Genomic DNA, 22611 nt, shown 5'->3' on the forward strand with positions numbered 1-22611 from the left:
TTGGTAACTCTTCCATCGCTTCAAGACCTCCGACTCTCCCCGAAACCAAAACTTCTGATAAACCATCCACCCATCGTTCTGCAATGATCACCAAAACAAGAAACAAAAAGGACACCAACAAAGGAGAAGAAACAAAACACTGATACGGACGCGTAGATCTCGTTCGTCGATCGGGCGTTAAAATCCTAGACCTGTGATCGATCGTCAGCGAGCGTACGGTCACTGCCTGGGGTCTAGGCTCGGTCAAGGCATCCCGAATCCGAAGAAAGGCGCGATTTGCCTGTCGTCGAAGAGACGGGGCGGCGGAAGTGGCGGTGGCCGCTTCCTTCGCGGGGCGATCAGCGTCCTCTACAAGGACCCTTTGGCGAACACTATCTCCCTGTGCTTGGTGCGTATGTGCGAGCGAAGGGTGTCGATCCTGCTGTAGGTGGCCGGGCAATAGGGGCAGAGGGACCGTTGGGCGGTGTGTATGTGGAAGTGGTGCCAACGGTTGGTCACCTGTTTCCCGCAGGCCCGGCATCTCCAGAGGGCCGGCGAACCAAGCGACACGGCGAACATCTCGTGATAAGACAGACCGACGGGCACGCTCGGCATCGTACCTGCAAACCCAACACACGCCTTCATGGGATATCGTCACCTCGTTCCGCGACCATTCCCCTCTTTCTCTCTTTCGCTTGCTCTCGGTTGTTTCGTGTTTCAGGAGAGGGTAGTGGTGTGGTGAATTGGCTTTGAGTGTGTGCACGTGCATTCAGCGTCTGTTCTTGAAGCGGAGCGATGCCCACGGACGCGTTAGCTACCCTCGCCAGTGTTCCCCATAAGGAAGACTGATGATACCTTCTGAACTCCGAAAGTTACGATCTATTCACGATCATGGGACATTTACCGATAGTTCCGTTGAACGATAACGGTTTGGGTATTCGAACACGACATCTGTCTCTTTTTGGTACTGGAGGGTGATTTTAAATACGCGGGTACAACGAGACACAAACGCTGACAGACGATTGAGCGGATGTAGTGGGTATAGTGTTTACTGATTTCGTTTCAGGTGGGTTACAGGGGGCTATGTGGTTCTGTGTAAGGGGGGAAAACGAGCAGGTGTGCGTTTGGAAGCGACAAATAAAGAGACTCTCAGACTTCATTCACGCGCGGCGAGCTTCATCCCTCTCACACCCTCTCACGATACAGAAGACTCACAAAACGTTCCGGGATACTCACGTTTTCAGGACGACGCCGCCGCGGCGGACGCAGCCGACGGGAGAAAAATACTCAAACGTTCGCCGATATTATCGTGGGATTACTTGCGAACGAACTTCGCCACCGTACCCTCTAATCCTTCTACCCGAGGACGTGGCGAAGTTATGATTGCGTTAGCCGGAGATCGATGGCGAGAGACGCTTAAGGATCGATCGTTTGATGGTATTATGACAGTTAAATCCTTATTGGTACAACGGTTCGTGTATCTTCTAGGTGTTCCATCGTTCGATACTTACTCATTTTCCTGATACTTTACTCATTCCCGTGGATTCATTCGTTGTTTTAACACTTAAAGGATGTTCTATCTAGTACTACTTAATTACATCGTTGCATAGTGGTTGATTACACGGAATTTCTTTTCTATACGCCTTTTTCATTTTTTGCGTTAATGGTATTAGTAATGCTTCTATACATATGTATGATATTCGTGAGTAATCTAGAGAAAAGACGAAGCGTTCTTTAAGCGTTAAATGACAATCGTTTGTAACATTGTCGGAGACAAAATTTTATCGAAGAGAAGTATGATGGTTGCTTGTACACTTTAGTAATTCAATACAGTTTAAGATGGTAATTTAATCAGCTGAAAGTCAGAAATGCAATACGCTGTAAGTTTCAGGTGAACGATTTTTCTTAGTAATAAGATCCGAACACAGGAATGCATCTGGATCTTAACATAGTTGACTGATGAAGAACGCTTTTACAATTATTACGGGCAATGGCGCTATAACAAGCAGAGTAGTTCAGTTGAACGTTAAATTAGGTACTATTAATAATATTAAATTAGGAGGTACTCAGTTGATGTCTTCAACACCTGTAAAAGAAGAACCTAGAACATTGTATAGATAATTGTAATTTAATGTAAGGAGTGGATCGTTGTTGATTGGGTGATTGGATAGTTTCAGGAATCATGTCAGTAGAACCATATCGACAATCAATCCTGCATCAATGAACTGATCAACAGTATTTTCATCCCTTTACGTACAGGCACGACAGACATTCTTATCAAGGAGAGGTCCCCAGGTGTGGTACTGGCTTTATAATGAGGTTTTCTATATCGATAGAGCTTCGAATATCGAAGCCAACGATATTTGTTTCAGCCGCACATGGCCAACAGTTTACGACATATTTACTGTTAAAGTTCGACGTGGCTTTAACTAGTAAAGTACAAGCATATTTGACAGCCGACAATGTGGTATAGTTAAGACTATCGTCCTACAAATTAATACTCACAATAGCAGGATTAACCATTTCGCTATAACGAAGCTGGGTAAAAATGGCTACCATTGTTTCTGTAGCCTTAACTGCCAGCGTACACTTTCTCATAGATCTTTATCTTATCAGTAGCTTATCAGCGGATCCGTACCTACTTCTGCAATGTGTTCATTTGCTATCGACTTTGGCCCCATTATTTACACGGTTACCAATAAAAGACAGTTGGTTAAACCTGTAGACATCCAGAAATCGCGGTTAAGCGCAACCAGCGTTGCCATTCTTTTATTTCTTCAACTGTATTGCTATCAAAATTTAGGTCATCCGGTAATGAAGGTGTGTATCGACTGCCAGAAAACAAAGACACGGGAGAAATACACGCGAATGTTCAAGTAATGAAAGAGATGCAATCTCCAAGGATTTAAGTTGATTCATAATCGAAGAAAATTTTCCTCCAGGTACTACAGGTAAATTCATAATCGAACAAAATCTTCTTCCAGGTACTACAAGTAAACTCATAACCGAAGAAAAACTTTTTCAAGCTACTACAAATAAATTCCTAATCAAACAAAATCTTCTTCCAGGTACTACAAGTAAACTCATAACCGACGAAAAACTTTTTCAAGCTAATACAAATAAATTCCTAATCAAACAAAATCTTCTTCCAGGTACTACAAGTAAACTCATAACCGACGAAAAACTTTTTCAAGCTAATACAAATAAATTCCTAATCAAACAAAATCTTCTTGCACGTATTAAAAATAAATTCATAATCGAACAAAATCTTCTTCCACGTACAAGTAAACTCATAACCGAAGAAAAACGTTTTCAAGCTACTACAAATAAATTCCTAATCAAACAAAATCTTCTTGCACGTATTAAAAATAAATTCATAATCGAACAAAATCTTCTTCCAGGTATTGCATAATCTTGAAAACAACAGGATCCATCGTTTTTCCATCCAGTGCACGTCATCCACGCTGTTGGCTCGTGTTGGTCCCTGATCCCAGCCAATCTCATGCGACAGGGGATCGCGCAAAAATCCAAGTTTGCCTCGAGTAAACCGCGAACGCCTCTTAACGAGGACTTAACGGGCGGCGGTGGTGCGCGAGTATCGCGTCGCTGAATATTTCACTTTGGCCAAAGGGGAGGGGTTCGCTCGGAGCCTTGCTCGGCGCTTCTGATAATCCAACGGCAAGGAGAACACAACTATACCGCGTCACGGTTATGCCGGCTGCGTTATCGACATCGTGTACTGAGAAGTTTACACACCATCTATCGAGCAGTGCAGCACCAGTAATCCTATTTGAGTCTGATCGCTGAGAGCGGGCGCTTGCCTCTGCGCTGATACACGACGGTAAAATTACTTTCCCACTCAAACAACTCGCTCCAGCGAGACCGATGCTTTCAGGTTCAAATGATTCTGGTACAAGAATCGTTTATTCTACTTCTTTCTGGGCTTCGAATTAATTCGATTTTTAAAACGGTGGCGATTGCACGTGAATCTAGGTTGTAGAGAATTCACGAGGAGTTTTGGGGTCTTGAATCTCGCCTAACAGAATTCTGTCAGCGTTTGGATCTGTGTATTTTTATTCAAATATACAGGTTGCGACAGATAGGATGGTATAGACAGGCGAGGGACGATTCCTTGCTCAAAAATAAATCGAAAGTGTAGAATAAAATTTGGTCTTTCTGAGCTTAGGCCTCGAGAAAATCCGATTTTGAAGAGTTATCGAAAACGCGCGTATTCCTGCATAAGTGGAAATGGAATGCCATGGACAGACGCGGTAGCCAAGTCCTATATTCTGAGAATTATGGAATCTAACGAAATGAAGAACATAAAGAAATCTAAACAAATTGTATTCTATATTTTCCATGTATTTTTGCATAAGGAATCACTTCCTGGCCGCTTGTAGCATTCTTTCACTCGCACCCTCCACAGTAGATTTGTAAACGTTCGTTGTATTTATTGACACTTTGACGTATCAATGGACATAAGGAGGATTTTTTGGCAATTCTTGCCTGTTGATATGCAGTTAAAAAAGGGATATTCCAATGATGTGGAAGTTTTATCACATGTAAAAAAAAAATTGAACAATGGAAAGGGTTCCTGACTGAAGAACCTAGATGTCTGAACAAATTAACTCACTTGCACACACCGAACGGTGTACACGTACATATATTGTGAGCCTCCGTTGGACTATCTCTCACCTGTCAACCTAACAAGAGCTCATAATAGTTTCTAACTTTGGAAACGAAAGTTTGAACTCGTTCCATGTTCCTCGATGAAAGTTTATTTATTGCTCGACCACAGTTCCATATATTTACACGTGTGTATGTAGAAAATTTACAGTAATGTCTCTGTGTCGTTCAAGAACAATCTATAAATTTGTTTACGTCCAGCGTTGGATATAAAATTCTATCGGGATACACTTTTAGTAAAATGAACAACGGGCCCTTAATTTCGTCGAATTAACCGAGCCACGAAGGTACAAGATAGTAGAAAACTACAGATAAACAGCTCTTTAAAATCATTTTTGACCGCCGTATTCGCCAAAATTGTCACAGTTTTCGTTCTGATTCCTAATTTCTTAAATTTCAAGGAAGACTTTTTTGGGCCTGTAAACGCGAACGTTCGGTCTCGTGACTCTGGAGTACCTACTTTTAAACGACAGTAATGGAAACGTCGCTGCTAATGGGCAAAAATGTATACACAGAATCGGGAGGGAAATGTAATATGAGGGTGGGAAATATTAAAGCTGAACCATTGGTAAATTCCGAATGGTACCTAGTAAAGAACGTAGTAGAAACGTAAAATTGACGTAAAACTTGGGTTTTAAATTTTTAATGAAAAATGTTCGATTACTTCGAAGACAAGTGAACTTATTACCGATTTGAAGAGTTGAGACTGATTACTGATCATCTTCTGGAGAAGACTGTACACGTAATGCGGAAATAGGGAATCGAAAGAGCTACATAAAGTTATAAATTCTAAAGATACCAATTGAACATTATTTATTCACGCATTCTAGTGATATGTAGCCAGGATTGAGAATAAAGGATTGAATAAAATTTTCATAATTTTCCGTCTTCAGATGTAAATTAACCCTCGTGTAGTCAACTGGGTATCCAGGTACCCATTTCTAAATTTCCTTTCACAATTTTTTATGTTCTTGTCTAAAACAGCACTTGGTATATTAGAGAAAGGGAAAACTAAGATGTAAAAGTACGAAAGAAAAATGATCTATGTTCACCTAATCTGTCAAAATAGGAGTATTCCAATTGCTCAATAACTGAGAATATTTTAATTGCCCACACAAGGGTCAAATCTAACCAGGTATGAATCGTACGCTTACAGAATGTTCTCGTCATATTCAGACCAGTTCCTCTGTGAAAAGGCATTCGTTTTTGGGACATTCTGTAGACGTTCAACAGTCTCTGTCGGAAGAAGAAACGATTTGTTCGCAAAACGGCCGGAAGAGGGTGAAACACGGAAAGCGAGGGGCCAATATTTGCTCAACCGAATCACACGGTCGTTACCATTAACGAAGTAGACGGAGATCCATGGCGGCCCAAGAGGAAGCGACAGGCATTGAGATTCATGGTTAATCGTCATTCTTATACTAGAAAATCTTTTCATTTTCCCAGCGATTTCTAGAAAACTGCCCCATATTCCTGTTTCTGGACACTCTGTGATCTTCCTGATCATCGTAACGACCGAGAATTTGTTTAAACGAAGCATCGGAAGTCTAATAAAATCTTTATTTTTATAAACTTCCTCCGTAACCGGAAATTAACTCATTTTGTTATAGGAAAACTCGTTTGAAAATATCGAAAATATTTTTAAATTGGAATTCGTAATTGAACATTTATTTCAACTGTAACCATAAAAGTTTAATTGATTACCATAATTACCTGAAACTATCTTCCGTTTAAATGTTGAAAACGATAGTTCAAAAATTTCAAATAAAGATTTAACGATATAAAATATGTAGATTTACGTTCAGTATTGTAGAGTACTAAGAAAATACTTGAAGAATTGCAGGGATTTTAGAAACTCTGGACTACTGGTTGATTTTATCCCTGCATATACAGGGTGTTTCAAAGTGCACTTCTCTCGAATAATCAGGTCAAAAATACAGAATCTAAACAAATGAAATTTCAAGATAGTCCCATTAAATAACACTTAACATTTGTCACTTAAATAACTTCGATTTCTTAATATTCCGAATTAACACTGTCCAAGCTGAATTTTATATTTTCCAACCGACTTACAGCCAACCTACCCTATAGTGTCGTTTTCACAATTTATATTTCCGTGAGGCGCGACGTGTTCAGAAAACCGTACTAGCGAATCCAAACTTCCAGTTTACCAGAGCAATATGTATCTTTGTAAATCACGTTAGTTTCACTTCGTGTGAAAACGAGTGGAACGCTCGTCAGGTTTCGTTGTAACACCGTGTCGATGGCGAGGCGTGCGCGCGAGTATCGAGAAATCCGTGCACCGCCCGAATCCGCCGAAGTTTAGGGCCGCGTAAAACGTTTAAGTGTGGCCATCAAATTTTCTGCTGGCACATTTACGGTCCCAGGAAGGAGGCGTCGGGACGGTGGAAAGTCGAATCGAACCCTCCGACCTAGGATTAATATCTCGAGAAGGCTGCAACGGACTCAAGAACAGTCGACCGACCAAACTTCGATCTGAACACTCGGAAAATCCAGAACGTATAAAACTGAAGACACTTTCCTGATACGTCTACTACGACGATTCTTCTTTTGATCATTTTCATATGAAATGCATGTTGATATTACGTTTGCTAAGAGGTTGTATATAATAAAATGAGATTTTTTTGAAAGTTTGTGGACTACAAGATTGTCTTTAGATATCTTGGTAAGTTTAGATTGAAAATTATAGTTTGCGCAGTGGTTTGCCTGAGAAAAGAATCAATTTTAAGTGCTTTTTTTTTAATATGTATGGAATCGAAAAAGGATGGCTTGGATTTCAACGCGTGCGATGAAAAGTGTATGAACTAAAAAACTGAATATCGTCTGAGGGTTCGTCCGATACGTTACTTAAGTTTGAAGAATAATTGAAGTACGAAATTTGTACAATATAGAGATTAAATATTTGGTCTCAAAATGAGACGAACCTCCTAGAAGTTCATATAATATACTACTTTACTTATGACAAACTTTGAAACGTAAATGTGAAAAAAAAAAGGAATTAAGAGTTCAATACTTTCAACGTGAAATAGTTAATATTAACAATAAAACGATCTTCTAAAAAGTTTATATAAAATATAATATTGTATTTTTGATTCGTTTTATTATGTCAGTATGAAAGACTCAGAGAAATGACTAAAATTGCTCTATATTAAACATTCGATATGCCATTTAGAAATGGAATCTCCCGGTATAACGCGAAAATGTAATGTACACACAAAAATGGACGCAAATAGGGACACTTAAGCGCGCAAGATGGAAAATCAATGAAATATACCTCGAGCGCTCGCCACCAGAGGTCTTTCGTCTTAAAATCTCTGTTTTCATCAAGCCCCACGCCTAACCATCAATCTGTTCGAACAAATCGCCTATCGTAACACGGAATGCTCTCCCGTTTAAGGCTCGACCGTGCTGGATGACCCATCCGTTCCTCTCCATACCTTGCTTTGTCTTCGTTCCAGCTCTCGCGACAGCCACCAACGGGTTCAAGAGCACTGGAACCGTCCACTCAGACATTATAAATCTTGATCGCACGGTAACGTGCGTGTTGTTGCATAACGATTGCTCGAACGATCCTTTGTTTGCAGTGGAAACCAGACAATGGGCACCTATGCGAGACGAATCTAGCAGAATTTGTTTTTCTTTCCTCGTATTTTCGAGAGACACGAGGAACGCTGAAGCTTTCGATCGGTTTTGTAAACATTCGGTATGAAACTCCTATAATTTTAGATTCGAAATGATTACTCTATCTATCGTTTCTATTTGACTTACGGTTAATGGTTCTCGTCTGTTTCAACTGTTAGGAAAGAATAGTAAAGGAACGGCTGTCCTTGAGTTAATATTCAATCGGGAGGGTGACAAATTTGAATTGTACGAAATGGGGATCGACGGTCGTTAATCGATCTCAGTTTATTCGTATTGCGAGACCGCTAGGAGTGAATGGGACAAATGAGTGAACTTTCTCAGAGATCTAATAGGTGTGAATGTAACCTTCGGTGGCGAACGTGAGAAACTGGTGTTTCGAAAGGAATTGAACGGTCAAGGTCATTAACGAATGAATTCCACTTGCAGATTCTACGGATCAATACAGGATGAGAGAAGCATTCTGCATAAAATTCCAGATCTCATAAGAATATACCAAAAAGGTTGTATTCATATGCAATTGGTTGTACCTGAAATGATAATTTCACAAAATTTTCACAAATGTTTTCAACCTTGCCAACGTCAGACCATAAAACTATTAGATCCATCCAAAGAATAACGCAATTTCGTAAGAACACTTGTCCTCGGTAAATCCAAGAACCAGAACCCAGAGAATCTTCCCGCCAGATGAAGCTGAATATATACAGTGGCAAAAATTTCCATGCGATTCTCAATCTTGGTGAATCCAAGCGAAACCACAGGATCATCCAAAAGAGGATAATACATACGACCAATAGCATTTCCCCGAAGAGTTCGAAACCTTCATAAATCCACGAACCGGAACTACAAGAATCATCTCGTACAAACGCTTGCCAATTGAACAACAATATTCCCGTAAAAATTCTCGGCAACTGGAAGAGCTTAAACCTACAGAGGATTCCACTTCCGCAAAACGTTCTCGATCCCAACCTCTCAAGGTGAATCCAAAGAAACCACTTTGTGATTCCGAAAGTAAAAGCAATTCCGAACAAAGACAACAGCGTCGTTTCCATTAAAAACACTCGATCGGAATAACAGTTACAGAACCAGATAATATCACGTCGAAATATGTCTTCGAATAGGGAAAACAGTGACCAGTTTTTTGTCGAATACGGTCCTGGGCGAATCGTTCGTAGAATCGTGGCCCTTCCGTCCGTTCAGGGACGCGGACGGTTGGAATCTGATCGATTCGAAGGGATTCCGGTCGCGCTAGATCCGCGTCCGCTCTCCTCACACGTGCCATTGCGCGTGCGCGTGCTTGGTACGCGTGTGCGTGAGCAGTGTGTCGTGGCGGGTGTAAACCGCGGGACATAGACGGCAGGTGTACTTCCCCGGGAAATGCACGTAATAGTGATTGCGCACGTTCGTCACGACCTTACCGCACAACGAGCACCGCCTCCTCTCGTCGGTGTTACTCTGTCTCTCAAATATTTGCGATATCCGCCAACTTTTCAGCTCTGCAACAACAGAAACCACAGGGTCAGCAAGCCGCGGTCGAACAGAAACGAACTGAAACGGTCATCTCTCTATTTCCGGCTGGATCGTTTCGCGCGTATCCTTTCGCCGATTTTTCCGATCTGCGAACACGTTAATAAAGTCGCTTCTGGCGTACGCGTGTGCGTGTAAGGCCACCCGAATTCAGAATGGAGGCACGAGACATGTACTGCGGATTAGGCGAGGAGAACACTTCCGGGTGATGAACTGTTAAGTGTTTATGCGTTATTCGGGAGATGGAATTGTTTTTCAACTGGACGAAATGATTTATGTTTTATTTAGGAACCCCCTTTTCGAACGTCTATTCCGAGTCGCGTGTACTATTTTGGAAAGTATAGTTGGCTTGTTTGTAACGTCATTTCCTATTTTTCAGGAATTTTTACTTTTCTGTTACTTTATCTCTGCTCTATGAAATTGAGTGTCATAATGCAACCGAAATGTAGATTTTTATATAAAAATAAAACGAAGATCGTATAGTGAGAAATGTTTATACGAAGCTTCGTTTTGGAGAAAACCATTTTTTAAGCATGCCTGCCATTGAGTGTCTTATTGTGTTATGTTGTATATAGTTGTAATAATTTCCTACAAATTGATTATCACTGAGACTATGTCGCCGCGAAACCATAGTCGATGTCTGTCCCAAGTAGAATTAGTTGGTAATGAGCAGACATATTAACCAGACCATATTCAACTGTACGAAATGTCGTAGGAACTTTCAGTTCACACGTTTTATATAAGACTGCATGATAATTCATCTTCTTTTCAATTATAACAAACTTCCACTACACCCAGAATAAAAGACATATCTCTGTCGAAGACCCTAAATATCGATACCACTGAACTACAGCTACACCAGCCAGATCCAACAAAAAGACTACGAGTATAGGACACTTCCATCATCCTATTTCCAAAGATCTATACAGTATCAGGTCTGTGTGTCTTACACAAAGCAAGTGTAACCTCGACATAGCTGTACAGGACAGTGTCATGCACTTTGGAGCCCAGGGATCCCAGACCATCTTTCAATCGAACTTCGTTCCTCCCACCCGATATCCATTAAATGTCACGTTCGGTCAGATCTACACCGATATAAAGCAACGTATAATGTGACATGTAATAGAACGCGATTTGAAGCGTGGACGTGTTGCATGCAATACCCAACAAATTGTCGCGAGGTACCCATTGCCAGTCGGTTTCACCTGAGATCGAAGGGGCGATACTTCGTTGCATCTGGTCGCACGTGACAAATTCCAATAATTTGTGGTTACGTTCATAAAACGTTCGTGACACGTTCCGGGAGTTCATGTTCCATTACATGTTGCATTACATCAGCTCGTACGAGATCTTACGTGCTTGTAGCCTCTGGAAACCACGATAGGGTAATATAAAGGAGAAAAGAGTCATACAAGGGTCCTTCTACTCACGAATCTCATTGGTACGAGAGCTTAAAAAATTTACCCGTGATATCTTCGTCGTTTCTACTCCAGAATAACCCCTGCTTTATCCCCGCAAGTACTATTTTATGTGGGTTGCACCACGTGTAATCAGAATTTCTGGATGTACAGGGTAGTCTACTAGGAACATGCTAGCTTAATATTATATGTTCAGAAGATGTAAAAAATATATTAGTGGAAAGTAGATTTCATTCCTTTTTTTTTAAATATTGTTGTTTACCCCCATGGCACTATGAATAAAATATCATTCCATAAGGAAAAACACTAATGACAGTGACAACATCCCAAGGATCATCCAACCATCCCAAAATGGATGACGCTAAAGTAGACCCCACTGAGTAGCCTTTAGATCAACCCAACATATCATATTTTTCAACACCAGTACCTCACCAAAAGACACCAAAAAAATAGTGTTTTTCACTCGAACCACCCTGCCTAGCTCATTCGCGAAATCTCTGAACTATCCTCTAACTCAGTGCCATTCAACCTGAGGACCTTCCCCTTGTCGAGCTCCGTTTGCCCCCTCTACAATACTTTCATCCCTCCATTTTGCCCAAGTTAGCTACCCAGACCATACGTGCACCCTTGCGCACAATCATGATCCGTCACGTAAAAGGAATAAAAATCGTGCTGGGGTCCATTTATGGACAGTGCTGGACTACATAACGCTGTTCCTCGGATGTCGGAACAATCGTGCACCGTGATAAGCGAAGACGTGGCTGGTCAGGTGGCTCTCTTCTCGCCAGGACTTCAGGAAGACCGTTAATGCTGACTTTCCGAAGTCTTCGAGTTCGCAGATATCCTTGGTTAGCTCGATCGCTCTCGCGTCGCAACTTACTGGCAGCTGGAGGATTAGACCGGTGACCATCGTGTACCGTTGACGCACGACAAGACGAAGGAAGTAGTCTCCCGACGAATTGTTCCTCGAATCCCTGTTGGTGCCACGAAACGAGTCCCTCGATGTCACTGCGGCGTCGACGGAGAATGTTACGGTATCGTGGCTACTCGATTGAGGTCGTTATCTTTATTCCAGCAAACGGTGTATAGTACAGTACACAGGAAGGCAAGATGAGTAGAAATATAACTTATGTATACAGTGCTGTAGGAGCGGATAGATTTCGAAGGGATGGAGGTAAAAAGGATTTGTCGAACTTATTGACGTTTATTCGGGGATATGTATCCAGCTTTCGATGGTAGCCGAATGTCCTAGATCTCTGATTCTAGTTCCTCGGTTTGATTAGCTGTCCCTACAGAGTATAAAGTGCATCTTGCCATAAAAACCCTTTCAGACCTCGAACTTAAAAAATGATATTTGATAGTGTTTAAAACGGATAGTCTTAGTACATTTTGAAAGTATAATTTTAAATACATTATCGCTAGGTGAGAGGAAGCGGAAAAAGGTACGAGTGTGTATACCAAATAGAAAACAATCGATATTAACAACATTCGCTACTAATAAACTGCTCTAAGATGGAATATGAATGGAAATGAATGATTCTTGTTTTTATCAAGATATCTTATTCACTTATGTATCCGATAATGAAAGACTAATGACTAGATATTTTATTAGAACGTTAAAGTAGACTATATAAATCTTGATTTGACTTTTAACTGTCTAAATCTGTTAACTGGTAGTTGTTGAATTCAGGCGTTACGGAGTCTATGAAAACGAGAATTTACATGAATATTCGCACATGGATCGCGATGGGAATCGATGACAATTACACGTCAGAAATGGAAGAAGACGAGTCCTAGGCGGACGAGTTATTGGACGTTTCAACAGTGACTTTAGTGTTCCCGTCAGCGATACGTCTGACCGCCGGATCCGGCTACAGCAGCCGGAAGTATCGGCAGGTAACGGGAATATCGGCAACGCACGATCTGAAATTGACAATCGAGACTCGGGGATCTGAAACGGGAACGGTTGGATCAGATGAGACACTCGATGTCAAAATTCCGTTGTCCCCTAAACAAACACGAAAAATGGTGAAAAATTACGATGATCAGGCTTGCACACGCATTGATCGTCGCGTTTACACGTTTATTCGTTCCTCGACGATGCACGAAACATCCGCATGGTGCTTTAGAATCGCTTCTACCGTCAAAAGATTAATTTTCTATGCAACAGAGTTATAAATTTACACAGTCAAGATTATACAATTCTGTTTAAAAACAGATCGAATAGAATTTCAAACGGTAAATGAAAAATTAAGCACCGTACGGACGCCGGATAGATATCGATAAATCTGGAATAAGAATAATAATAATAATAATAATAAAAAAAAGGAAAGATAAACGGCTCTGTTAACACACAATTATGTTTAATCAAAAAATTAGTATGAAATACATTAAATGCACATGTGATTAATTCTCCATATTTTTTTTTTTTGTTTGTTTCGTTATCCTCATCATCCATATATTATCTACACTATAATTAAAGGTGTATATAATAATTGCAATCGTAACATAACACTTGCATGTTAGAATAACCATAAGAATAAGAATATAATCGTAGTAACAATAAGAAGTAGTAAGAATAATTTCTCGTAATAAAATCGATTACGCCCTATGATCGTTAGTCCTTGTACCTGCATGGTCAACACGGTTTCTCGCTTCTCGGTGTCTCATTTTTATGTTTTCCTTTTTGTCGTCGGTAAGTGCGCCCCTATTGTACGTTTCATATGTGTTCGCCTGTTTCTCGTTTCGTTTCACTAGCTTAATATCGGAGCCAAACGTGACGTACAAAAACGCGTTTCACGTGCCGATAGGAGAACGACGAGAGGACCCTCGGGTTGCGCGTTGCTCACTCCACCAGCCCGTCGAGGAATCGCGTTCACCGTTGGACCGTGTCGCGACGATCTAGCCCAGCTTACGACGTTCCGATCGCCACGACCGATCGTCGTCGGGAGGATCGACGGTGACGCGCGGACACGTCATCGACATCTCCTCATCGACGTCGTCCGACTGACAATGCAAACGGAACCCTCGACGTTGGCTCTCCTGTCTCGCGCCAATCACGCCCATATACCCGGTGTTACGATACCGTTCTAGCCTAAACTCTGCCGTTACTCCCGATCAACCGTGTGTGTGTATGTGTGTGCGTGTATGTACGTCGTCAGTGGTTATTTACCTGTTTAATCTGGGTGTGTGTGCCCTGGCAATGTCGTGACGGGTCGAAACGAAGGAACGGAAGAAAAGGGAGAGACAGAAGCGAGACGGTGGCTGGGGAGCCAACGTGGACGGTAACAGAATTTCGTGGGAACGGAACGGAAAACATGGGAACCAGGTGATTATCTTTGTATCTCGCCTTTCGGCAGATCAGGGGCAGAGTGTGGTGATGGGGGTCGTCAAGGGATGGGAAGGATAGAAGGACGTTCCGTGTCGGTCTGATTCCTCTCCAGCTCACTGACACTCACTCTTCTCCTCTGTTTCTCTCTTTCGTTCTCTATCTCTCATTCATTCTCACATATACCTTTCACACACGGAAATGCAACGGTTTTTAACGATTCACTCTTCTTATTTCACGTGCCTTTCTCTCTGTCCTGTCACCTACACGTCGGATTCTATTAGAGGCTCTTTTGTTTCAATTTTTCTTTCTCTACCTATTTACACCGCGCCCAGACCAACATCACAACTTTCAGTCTAAACGGTCGTGCGCCGATTTTACGCCCCTCCCCACTACCCGCGTTTCTTTCCACTCGCGCTATAATCCGCTTCGCGTCACCCTAATCACCATTCGTCATATTCTCGTTCATTTTTAAATGATGAGTAGAACACGCTTCAGTAGTCGCAGCCCCGTAACCCAGGGGGATGCTGGAACATTACTGAACCACTCCCCCTTGGTCGGGTCTAGCACATGATTTACAATTATTACAGTAAACTTTTTTTTTTCTTACTTCATTTATATTCATCCCCCGAGAAAAATAACAAAATGTATATATATATATATATATTTATTTATATATTTATATTTATATTCATATTTATATTCATACGAAGATAGATATATACATATACCGTGTGTGTGTATATATACATATATATCCATAATTATATCCGTACTTTTGTATATATTAATATATAAAGAGATATTAATAATAGTACTTTTTTTTTTTCATTTAGTTCGGTAATGTACAACGGCGGGCGGGACGCGGTCGCTCGACGAGGTGAAAACAAAACGCCCTATATCGTGGCTCCCTTATCCTATGATCAGCTAAGCCTAGTCCCTAGGTAACACCTACACCTATGTAACTACACTCATAATGTTCACTTGCACAGCCATAGTTTTCTTTTCTTCTCGTCGCTTTTCTCCCCTTACTCGGCTCTCATAGCCCCCCCCCTGGCCCTCTTTCGCCCTTCTATTTTGTTTCTTTTTTTTTTTTTAGTTTCTCGTCGAACATTTCGTGTCTTACAGCCACTTCGACGAAAAAGATAATCTGGTCCGATATATGTACTGTGTCGTGCAAGGGTTGCGAGCTAAACTTCGAGACGAATGATCGCGATTCGTGCTCCTATACAGTTCTGATCGAAATTTTGCTGATCGATCGCGCTTCGTGCACCTTAATAGTCCGATCCACGGGTCACCTGATCGATCACTGCCGCAAGGCTATCCCCCCTCTAGAGAGTTCTCTATTTTTCCCTAGTAACTTTATTTCGTCCTGGAGCTCGCACTACGTTTCACGAAGAGCGATGAGCCACCGTGGAGGAAAGTAGAAACGATTAGTAATTGGGGAGGTGACCTTGTGGGAACTGTCGATCAAATTACAGGGATCTTTTCAAATCTTTTCGAATGTGCACAGGAAAAGAGATTTCTCGAACTGGTAGGAAACGGTATTGGTCCCTGATTTGATCAAATTATCGTGGAACGGTTAGTTTCTACCCTAAAGAGGACATCTCCGGAATCCGTGTGTGATTTTCTATTAAAAAATTAATCGAATGTGTGACAAATTATGAATGAACTCCATATATTTCCCTTCCACCGAATGTGATTGACGAAGGTGTTCAAGCTCGCTGCATAATGTTAACAATCCTCAACCCCATTATATCATCGAAAGACTCTACACAATATACCACCCTCCCCCCAAAAAAAAAAAAAGAAAAAACCCTTTCAGCATCTACAATTATCTGTTTCCCTAAACAGCAGCCTGTGCACACTCGAATCTAAAACGGAAATTTCTTCGGTACCGTTTACGCCACAATTAATTTAATCGGGTCCTCGAATCTCTACGAATTTGCAAACGCCTTTCAACCGACACAGGACACGGAACCCTCGTGAATCGATAAGAAGAGAAAAAGAACGAACCTTTAACAAAAATGAAGCGTTGTCACGCGACCTAACGTAACAAAGACGCAACGGAGAAAGAGAAAGGGAGGAGGAGAAGCCGGGAGACAAAGAGTCCTCGATTTCAAAGACGGCAACCCCGGGATCAACGATCGTCGTCCCGTTTCCCGTCGTTGGTACTTATTAGAAATAGCTGGACATCGTGTGAAATCGGTTTGGCCGACGTTGCGTGTGCGACGCGCGACGACTTGGAAAAGTGAACGGAAAACGTGATTTCTTTCTCTTTTTTTTTCTTTATTATTATTCTCATCCTCGTCATCTTTTTAGCTACCTCTTTCTATCTTTACACGTCGCTCACCCTTTTTTGTGCTTCGCTCTCATACCCCCGCCGGTTTCTTATCTTTTTTTTTTAGACACCCACGGTGAAAAAAAACTTAACTTTATACCGCCGAGCGACAGCGTCCGCGGACCCGCATTTCTTTACTATCGCAATATTGCACGATTCATCGTCAATGTGTTCCTTTCGTTTTATTCAATGTTTCTTTGTTTCATTTTCTCTCTTTCTCTCTCTCTCTTTCTCGCTCTCTCTCACTCTCTTTCTCTCGTTTGATCCTCATATCGTACTCATTAAATTCATCTTCAATTTCAATAAGGTGTTAGCACCAATCTATTATATCACAATGTTCCACTCCACACCACGCAACTGTAAATATATAAATACCTATATCGTAGTAGTAGTAGTAGTAGTAGTAGTAATAGTAGCGATAGTAGTAGTGGTAGTAATAGTAATAGTTAATAGTAGTAGCGGTAGCAATAATAGTAGTAGTGGTAGTCGATAGTAATTAGTAGTACATAGTAGAGATTTCCGTTTTTAATTAATGAAAAAAGTTTCGATAATAACAGCCAGACGACCGAAACACAACGTGCCGAGGACACGCCGGTGCAGGTCACTTCGATATTTTGTGAAATTCTCGTGTGTGTATGTGTCTATGTCAGTCACCGTGTGTTTACTCTGTGTATGTGTGTATCTATGTATGTCGAGTATTTCTCTCTTTCACTCCGGTCCTATATCTCGACATCTTCCTTTCCCTCCCTGTTTCGACTAGTCGATATACACGTACTTCGGTGCAAAGTCATGTAACCCTCCTCCCACGTGTTCTTACCACTGTATGGATATGTATGCAGGTGTGTGTGTGTGTGTATGTGTATGCGTGTGATTGTGCTTGTATTCACATTTCTTCGGGAGATTTCATCCGGTCGGACACTTTGGGACGACGAACGCCAAGAATCACGGTTGTAGAAAAACATGGCCCCGGTGGTGTTCCGATACGAACAGGAAGAAGCTCACTCGGCGACGAACGAGAGAGAATCGCCGCCGGAATTCAGGCTGCCCGTCCTCCAAGCTTCCGTTCACGCGCACACGAACGAACTTTCCAACGGACTGACTCTTTAAGACACTATTAACGCTTCCATCTATCGACAACGAGAGAAAAAGAAGGGAGTCCGCGTCACTGTAACGCGACTCATCGCGACCCGATGGCGGGGTGGATCCTCCAGTTTCGTCCGTCGGTTTCTTGCCTGGCCGCCGAGTAGACGTTTGACGCGGACCGTCGTCAGAATGTCGTTCAAGAAGACGGAGAAACGTTTCTTCTTAATTTTTCTTTTTGTCAGCGATGATGTATTTATTAAGGTGAAAGCCCATTACAGAATTAAAGCTCGAACCGGGAACGAGCGAAAGGGGGACAAGAAACGCGGTTGCACTCGACGACGATGTGCCAGGTTGATGTTTCGGGGAGCAACACGCCTTGCAAGTAGGACGCTGGGGAGGGTGATGTGTTCGTGAAAAACGAGGCGGGATTATTGAATCAGTTTTTACGAAGCGTGGAATTGAAAGACGCCAGGAAAAGGTGAATGGAACCATTGGAGATGGAGAATTGAATGTCTTTTGTTTGATGAGGATTGTGGTTGGATTCCAATCGATATAAGCTTCGAGAATGGGAGTGGACTTTATGTAGGTTGGGGATCTAGATTAAGTATGGGGGTTAGGTGAGATCGGCGGTAGATTTGAAGTAGGCTCAATGGCCGTTAGGAGGGCTCGAGTTGGGTCTGGGATATGTGTTTGTGTTGACTTGAGTTAAGTTAGGGGACACTGGTAGATATACAAGACCGCTCTAAAGTTTGAGTACACTTGCTGTATTGGTGTTCTGCGTTTGGATTTTGCAAAGTGAGATATCTGCCCTTAGATAAAAAGAAGTTGGTCATTTATACGAAGCATTACTACGTCTTTCGAGCCAGCATGAGTTGGCAGAAAAATACAGTATTGAGATTACGACCAAAGTGAACCTTCTGAGCGATATTGTACGATGTCTGAAATACTTTTATCCGGCCATTTCCTAAGTCTTTGCGTTGTTTTCTACTTATAGAAATGTAGGTCAATTTAAAGTGTAAGATGTTCATAAAAATTGAACATTATGATTTTTATCGAAATCATCAATATTTACCAGTAGAAGGAATTCATGTTGCACGGACTACTGGTGAGTATCAAAAAAGTTCATTTGAGCAATCAGAGTGTGCGGAGATTCTATCCTCGGACAGATAAAATTGTTAGAACCTAATTTAAGCAATTTCTACGAAGAAAATGATCACTTAGTATATAGTTACCGATTTTTTCAAACAGTGAACAACGAAAGTATTCGACAGGATAATCAAAGTGGAACACCTGAAGAAAATTTTATACGATTAGCCAATATCTATGAAATATAAATTTGAAAGGAGCAGCTAAAAATTATGTACACCAAATTTTAAACAACTTGTTACAATAGTAGTTGTATGAAATCCTGTCGTTTCAGTACTTCCGTTCTTCGCTATATACAGTGGACCACGAAACGTGATCAGCTAAGAGTACTATACTGCTAGCTGTTCGATCGAAAATTTATTTGGATGCTTAACCATCAGTGAAGACGTCATAAATAGAACTATTACAGCTGATGGACACCATTTTGAACATCGTTTTAATTAAAATAAATGATACTTTCTTAACGTTTCTCTGGTTTAGAAGAAAAAAAAATACATTGGTTATGATTTTTCCCTAATTCGTCTCAGTATCCGTTAGAAGGTGTGCGTAAAAAAATGATAGTTCTATCTACAAAAAACCGAAGGTAACCTTGAAAACTCTAGAAAAAAGTGTTGACAAAAAATGTGATACAATCATCTTAAATTTCTCTTTAAATAATGTTCTATTAGTCATTAAGTTTTTCAATCGAACAGCTAACAGTTGAATAATCCAAGTTGATCGCGTTTCGTGGTCCACCCTGTACATATAAATCTGCATTTCTCATAAACAAAAATCACTTCTATCGCAAAACGCGTACTTCTGAAATGACCTGATATAATCAACTGAAATTGGAATTCTGCGGTAGATCCTGGATTGGTGTAAAGTAAGCTTCCGCTGGACCTGGGTAGAAATCGATTCACGGAGAGCGAATTCGGTTTAATGTAAGTTACGAGTCCATTGTTGTCCTCGTGGACCGTTGATGGAAAGTTCCATCGACTAGATTGGTTATGGAAAATAGAACGGTCCCGGTCGATGAATCGATGTCTCGCGTAGATCAGCGATCGTGATCCCCTTACAGGCTCGCAGAGCGCTCCCCGTCTCATTTTCCCACCCCTCCCGAGGATTTTTCTTGCCAACGGCTCGAAATACGCGACGCGCCTCGACTGATTCGCATACCGATCGAATACTGAAGGCGTAACGAGAACCCGTAGACGTCGATTCACGGGGAATACCATCGGAAATATTCGCGTACGCTGTGCAAGCACGACGCGTGTGACACGCTCGAGGCATGTGTCCTAGCCCGTGAGAAGACACTTTTTAGGCTGATAAATCCCCGTTGATTCGATTCTCTACTGGATCACGAGGAGCTACTATCGATTTGTTGGAGTTAACCGACAATTCTTCCTACCAAGTTCGATTGAAACTCGGGTCATCTGTGAATGTAAGGTTGCTAAACCGTTTAGGTCTGCGGAATATTCAGTGGTCGAGTAAATTGGTTCTTGGGGCTATGACGCCTAATGAGTTCATTAATAGACCATGAGAACTTAATGTAGATTGGTTGGAAGAGATCAGGTTAATGTTCCCATCAGAGTGCATTACTTAGAAACTGGACCAGGTTTGCTTCAGACTATGAAGATCCATGAATCTACGGTTACCAAAGACACCAACAGATCTACGAGTCTGCATAGTCTAAGAGCAGTTGGGGTAGCTAAAATCTTCTGAAACATTATGTAAACAATTATTCCAGCCCTCCAGGTAATGATACTTCGGTCCTAAATGATAAGGTAGGAAAATTATACGTTCTGCTGTTCGATACAACTTTACGTTCATCGATCCCCGCAGAGTCCCCACGGCTACCTGGATTAGCTGCACGAAATTCCAGCTTATTAACGCGAAGTGTTTAACCGTAACTCACGTGAGACCGAACTTCCTTCGGGCATTATTTTTGTGACACCTTTGCGTTCGCGGCAGTGCACAGTCCATGAAAGTCAAGTACAATACAGGTCCGCGGTTCCGTGGAAGTTTGTCACGAGTTGCGGACAATTTTCAGCCCAGCTAGCGATCGCTCTTCTCGCGTAGAGCGAGACAGGGGTCGGGAGGCGAGATAAATGCATGCAAGGCCGGGGAGAACGGAGAGCAGAAAGTAAAGAGTGGACGGGGATGAAAGGACAACGGGGAATAGACTGGAATAGGGGAAACGGTCGGCGACGCACAGGGAAAAATGTCTACGACTTGTGACATTCTCTTCTGGGACCTTTGCGCGTGGTAAGCGAGCGATCGTGGCGCATTAAGGTGAAGCGAACGTAAAATCTTCCGTCTTCCGGATACGTAACTTCGAAAATCGGTTGGAACGTCGCGTCTTCTTTTAGAAACCGTAGATCAAACATGTACGAAAAATTCTGGTACTGACATTGGTATTAACTATACAGCGAACAACCTTTTCGTACGAAATTTTGTGGATAATTTGAGAAAAATGTATTCGACTGGAGTCTCTGTATTCATGAAATTTCGGGAGTTTGAAACAGAGCTTTAATGCTGTGGAAATTTCGTGGATGCTTGAATGGTAGTCAGTGTGGCAATGGAAGATCTAATTATGTGCTAAATTGACACGTGGGAATGTTCTTTTCCTGTAGGCTGAGCTATCGATGTGCTAAAGAAGATTCAATATTATTTCTTCCAAGGACAAGCAGATCTCGTATTTACAGTCAGAGACTCTGAAGAAGGTGAATTGTAATTGTTTTGCATATAAGAACGTTGACTGTCGACGATTTTTTAATATGTAGATTTTATAACTGCCAATACAATATGATATTCGATGTGCCCAGCGGATAAAAGGATCGAACTATGTCGATGTACAAGCAAACATGAAAACGTGCAAAAATTTAACTCCAAAAATGTTTCACTCGAACAACTACAACAAATCGAAATCTCCCCACTTGTCAATACAAATCCGACACAGTTGGAAGATTAAGTTTAGCATTCCATAAATATCCCGTCGATCTGTTTTAACTTTAGCGAACATTCATGTATTGTTTTCAATCGGTAAACACGGCTCGAACGGATAAATAAATATCAACAACGCGCAAATTATTGCTTCCTTTGTTTAATATCCATGGTCTGACTTTTTAATGCCAAATTCATCGACCTGTAACTAAATAACATCCATTTCGTGTTTCTGCTCATCGAATGCATCGGTATAGATTCGTTCTTTTCCAAATTTTTCTATCCTATTAATGATACAGAATCGTTCTTTTTCTATTCGAAAATTCAGACTACAAAAATGCCACAATTTTTGTACCACCAGCTTCTTCACTCTCCTCGAGTCCCCACAAAAAACCAAATATCAATCAATCACCTATCGCAAATTCAGCTTCGTCAGATATTTCATTCATCAATGTGCACAATGACGGACTGACCTCGTGACAGGGATTGCAGCACCAGAATCAAATCCTATCTATCCACGA

At 41.5% G+C, this 22611-nt stretch overlaps 1 protein-coding gene across 1 annotated transcript in view; it reads right to left on the bottom strand.

The window, feature by feature from the left end:
* Positions 1-348: 348 nt before the first annotated feature.
* The window catches only part of LOC107187601 (sex determination protein fruitless-like), a 62934-nt gene continuing 40671 nt past the window's right edge, over positions 349-22611 (bottom strand). The window contains exon 5 of the mRNA XM_015575728.1: positions 349-599. Coding sequence (XP_015431214.1) covers positions 349-599 — 251 coding nt within the window. The remainder of the gene's footprint in view (positions 600-22611) is intronic.

Source organism: Dufourea novaeangliae, unplaced genomic scaffold (assembly GCF_001272555.1).
Source record: "Dufourea novaeangliae isolate 0120121106 unplaced genomic scaffold, ASM127255v1 scaffold89, whole genome shotgun sequence".
NCBI lineage: Eukaryota > Metazoa > Arthropoda > Insecta > Hymenoptera > Halictidae > Dufourea > Dufourea novaeangliae.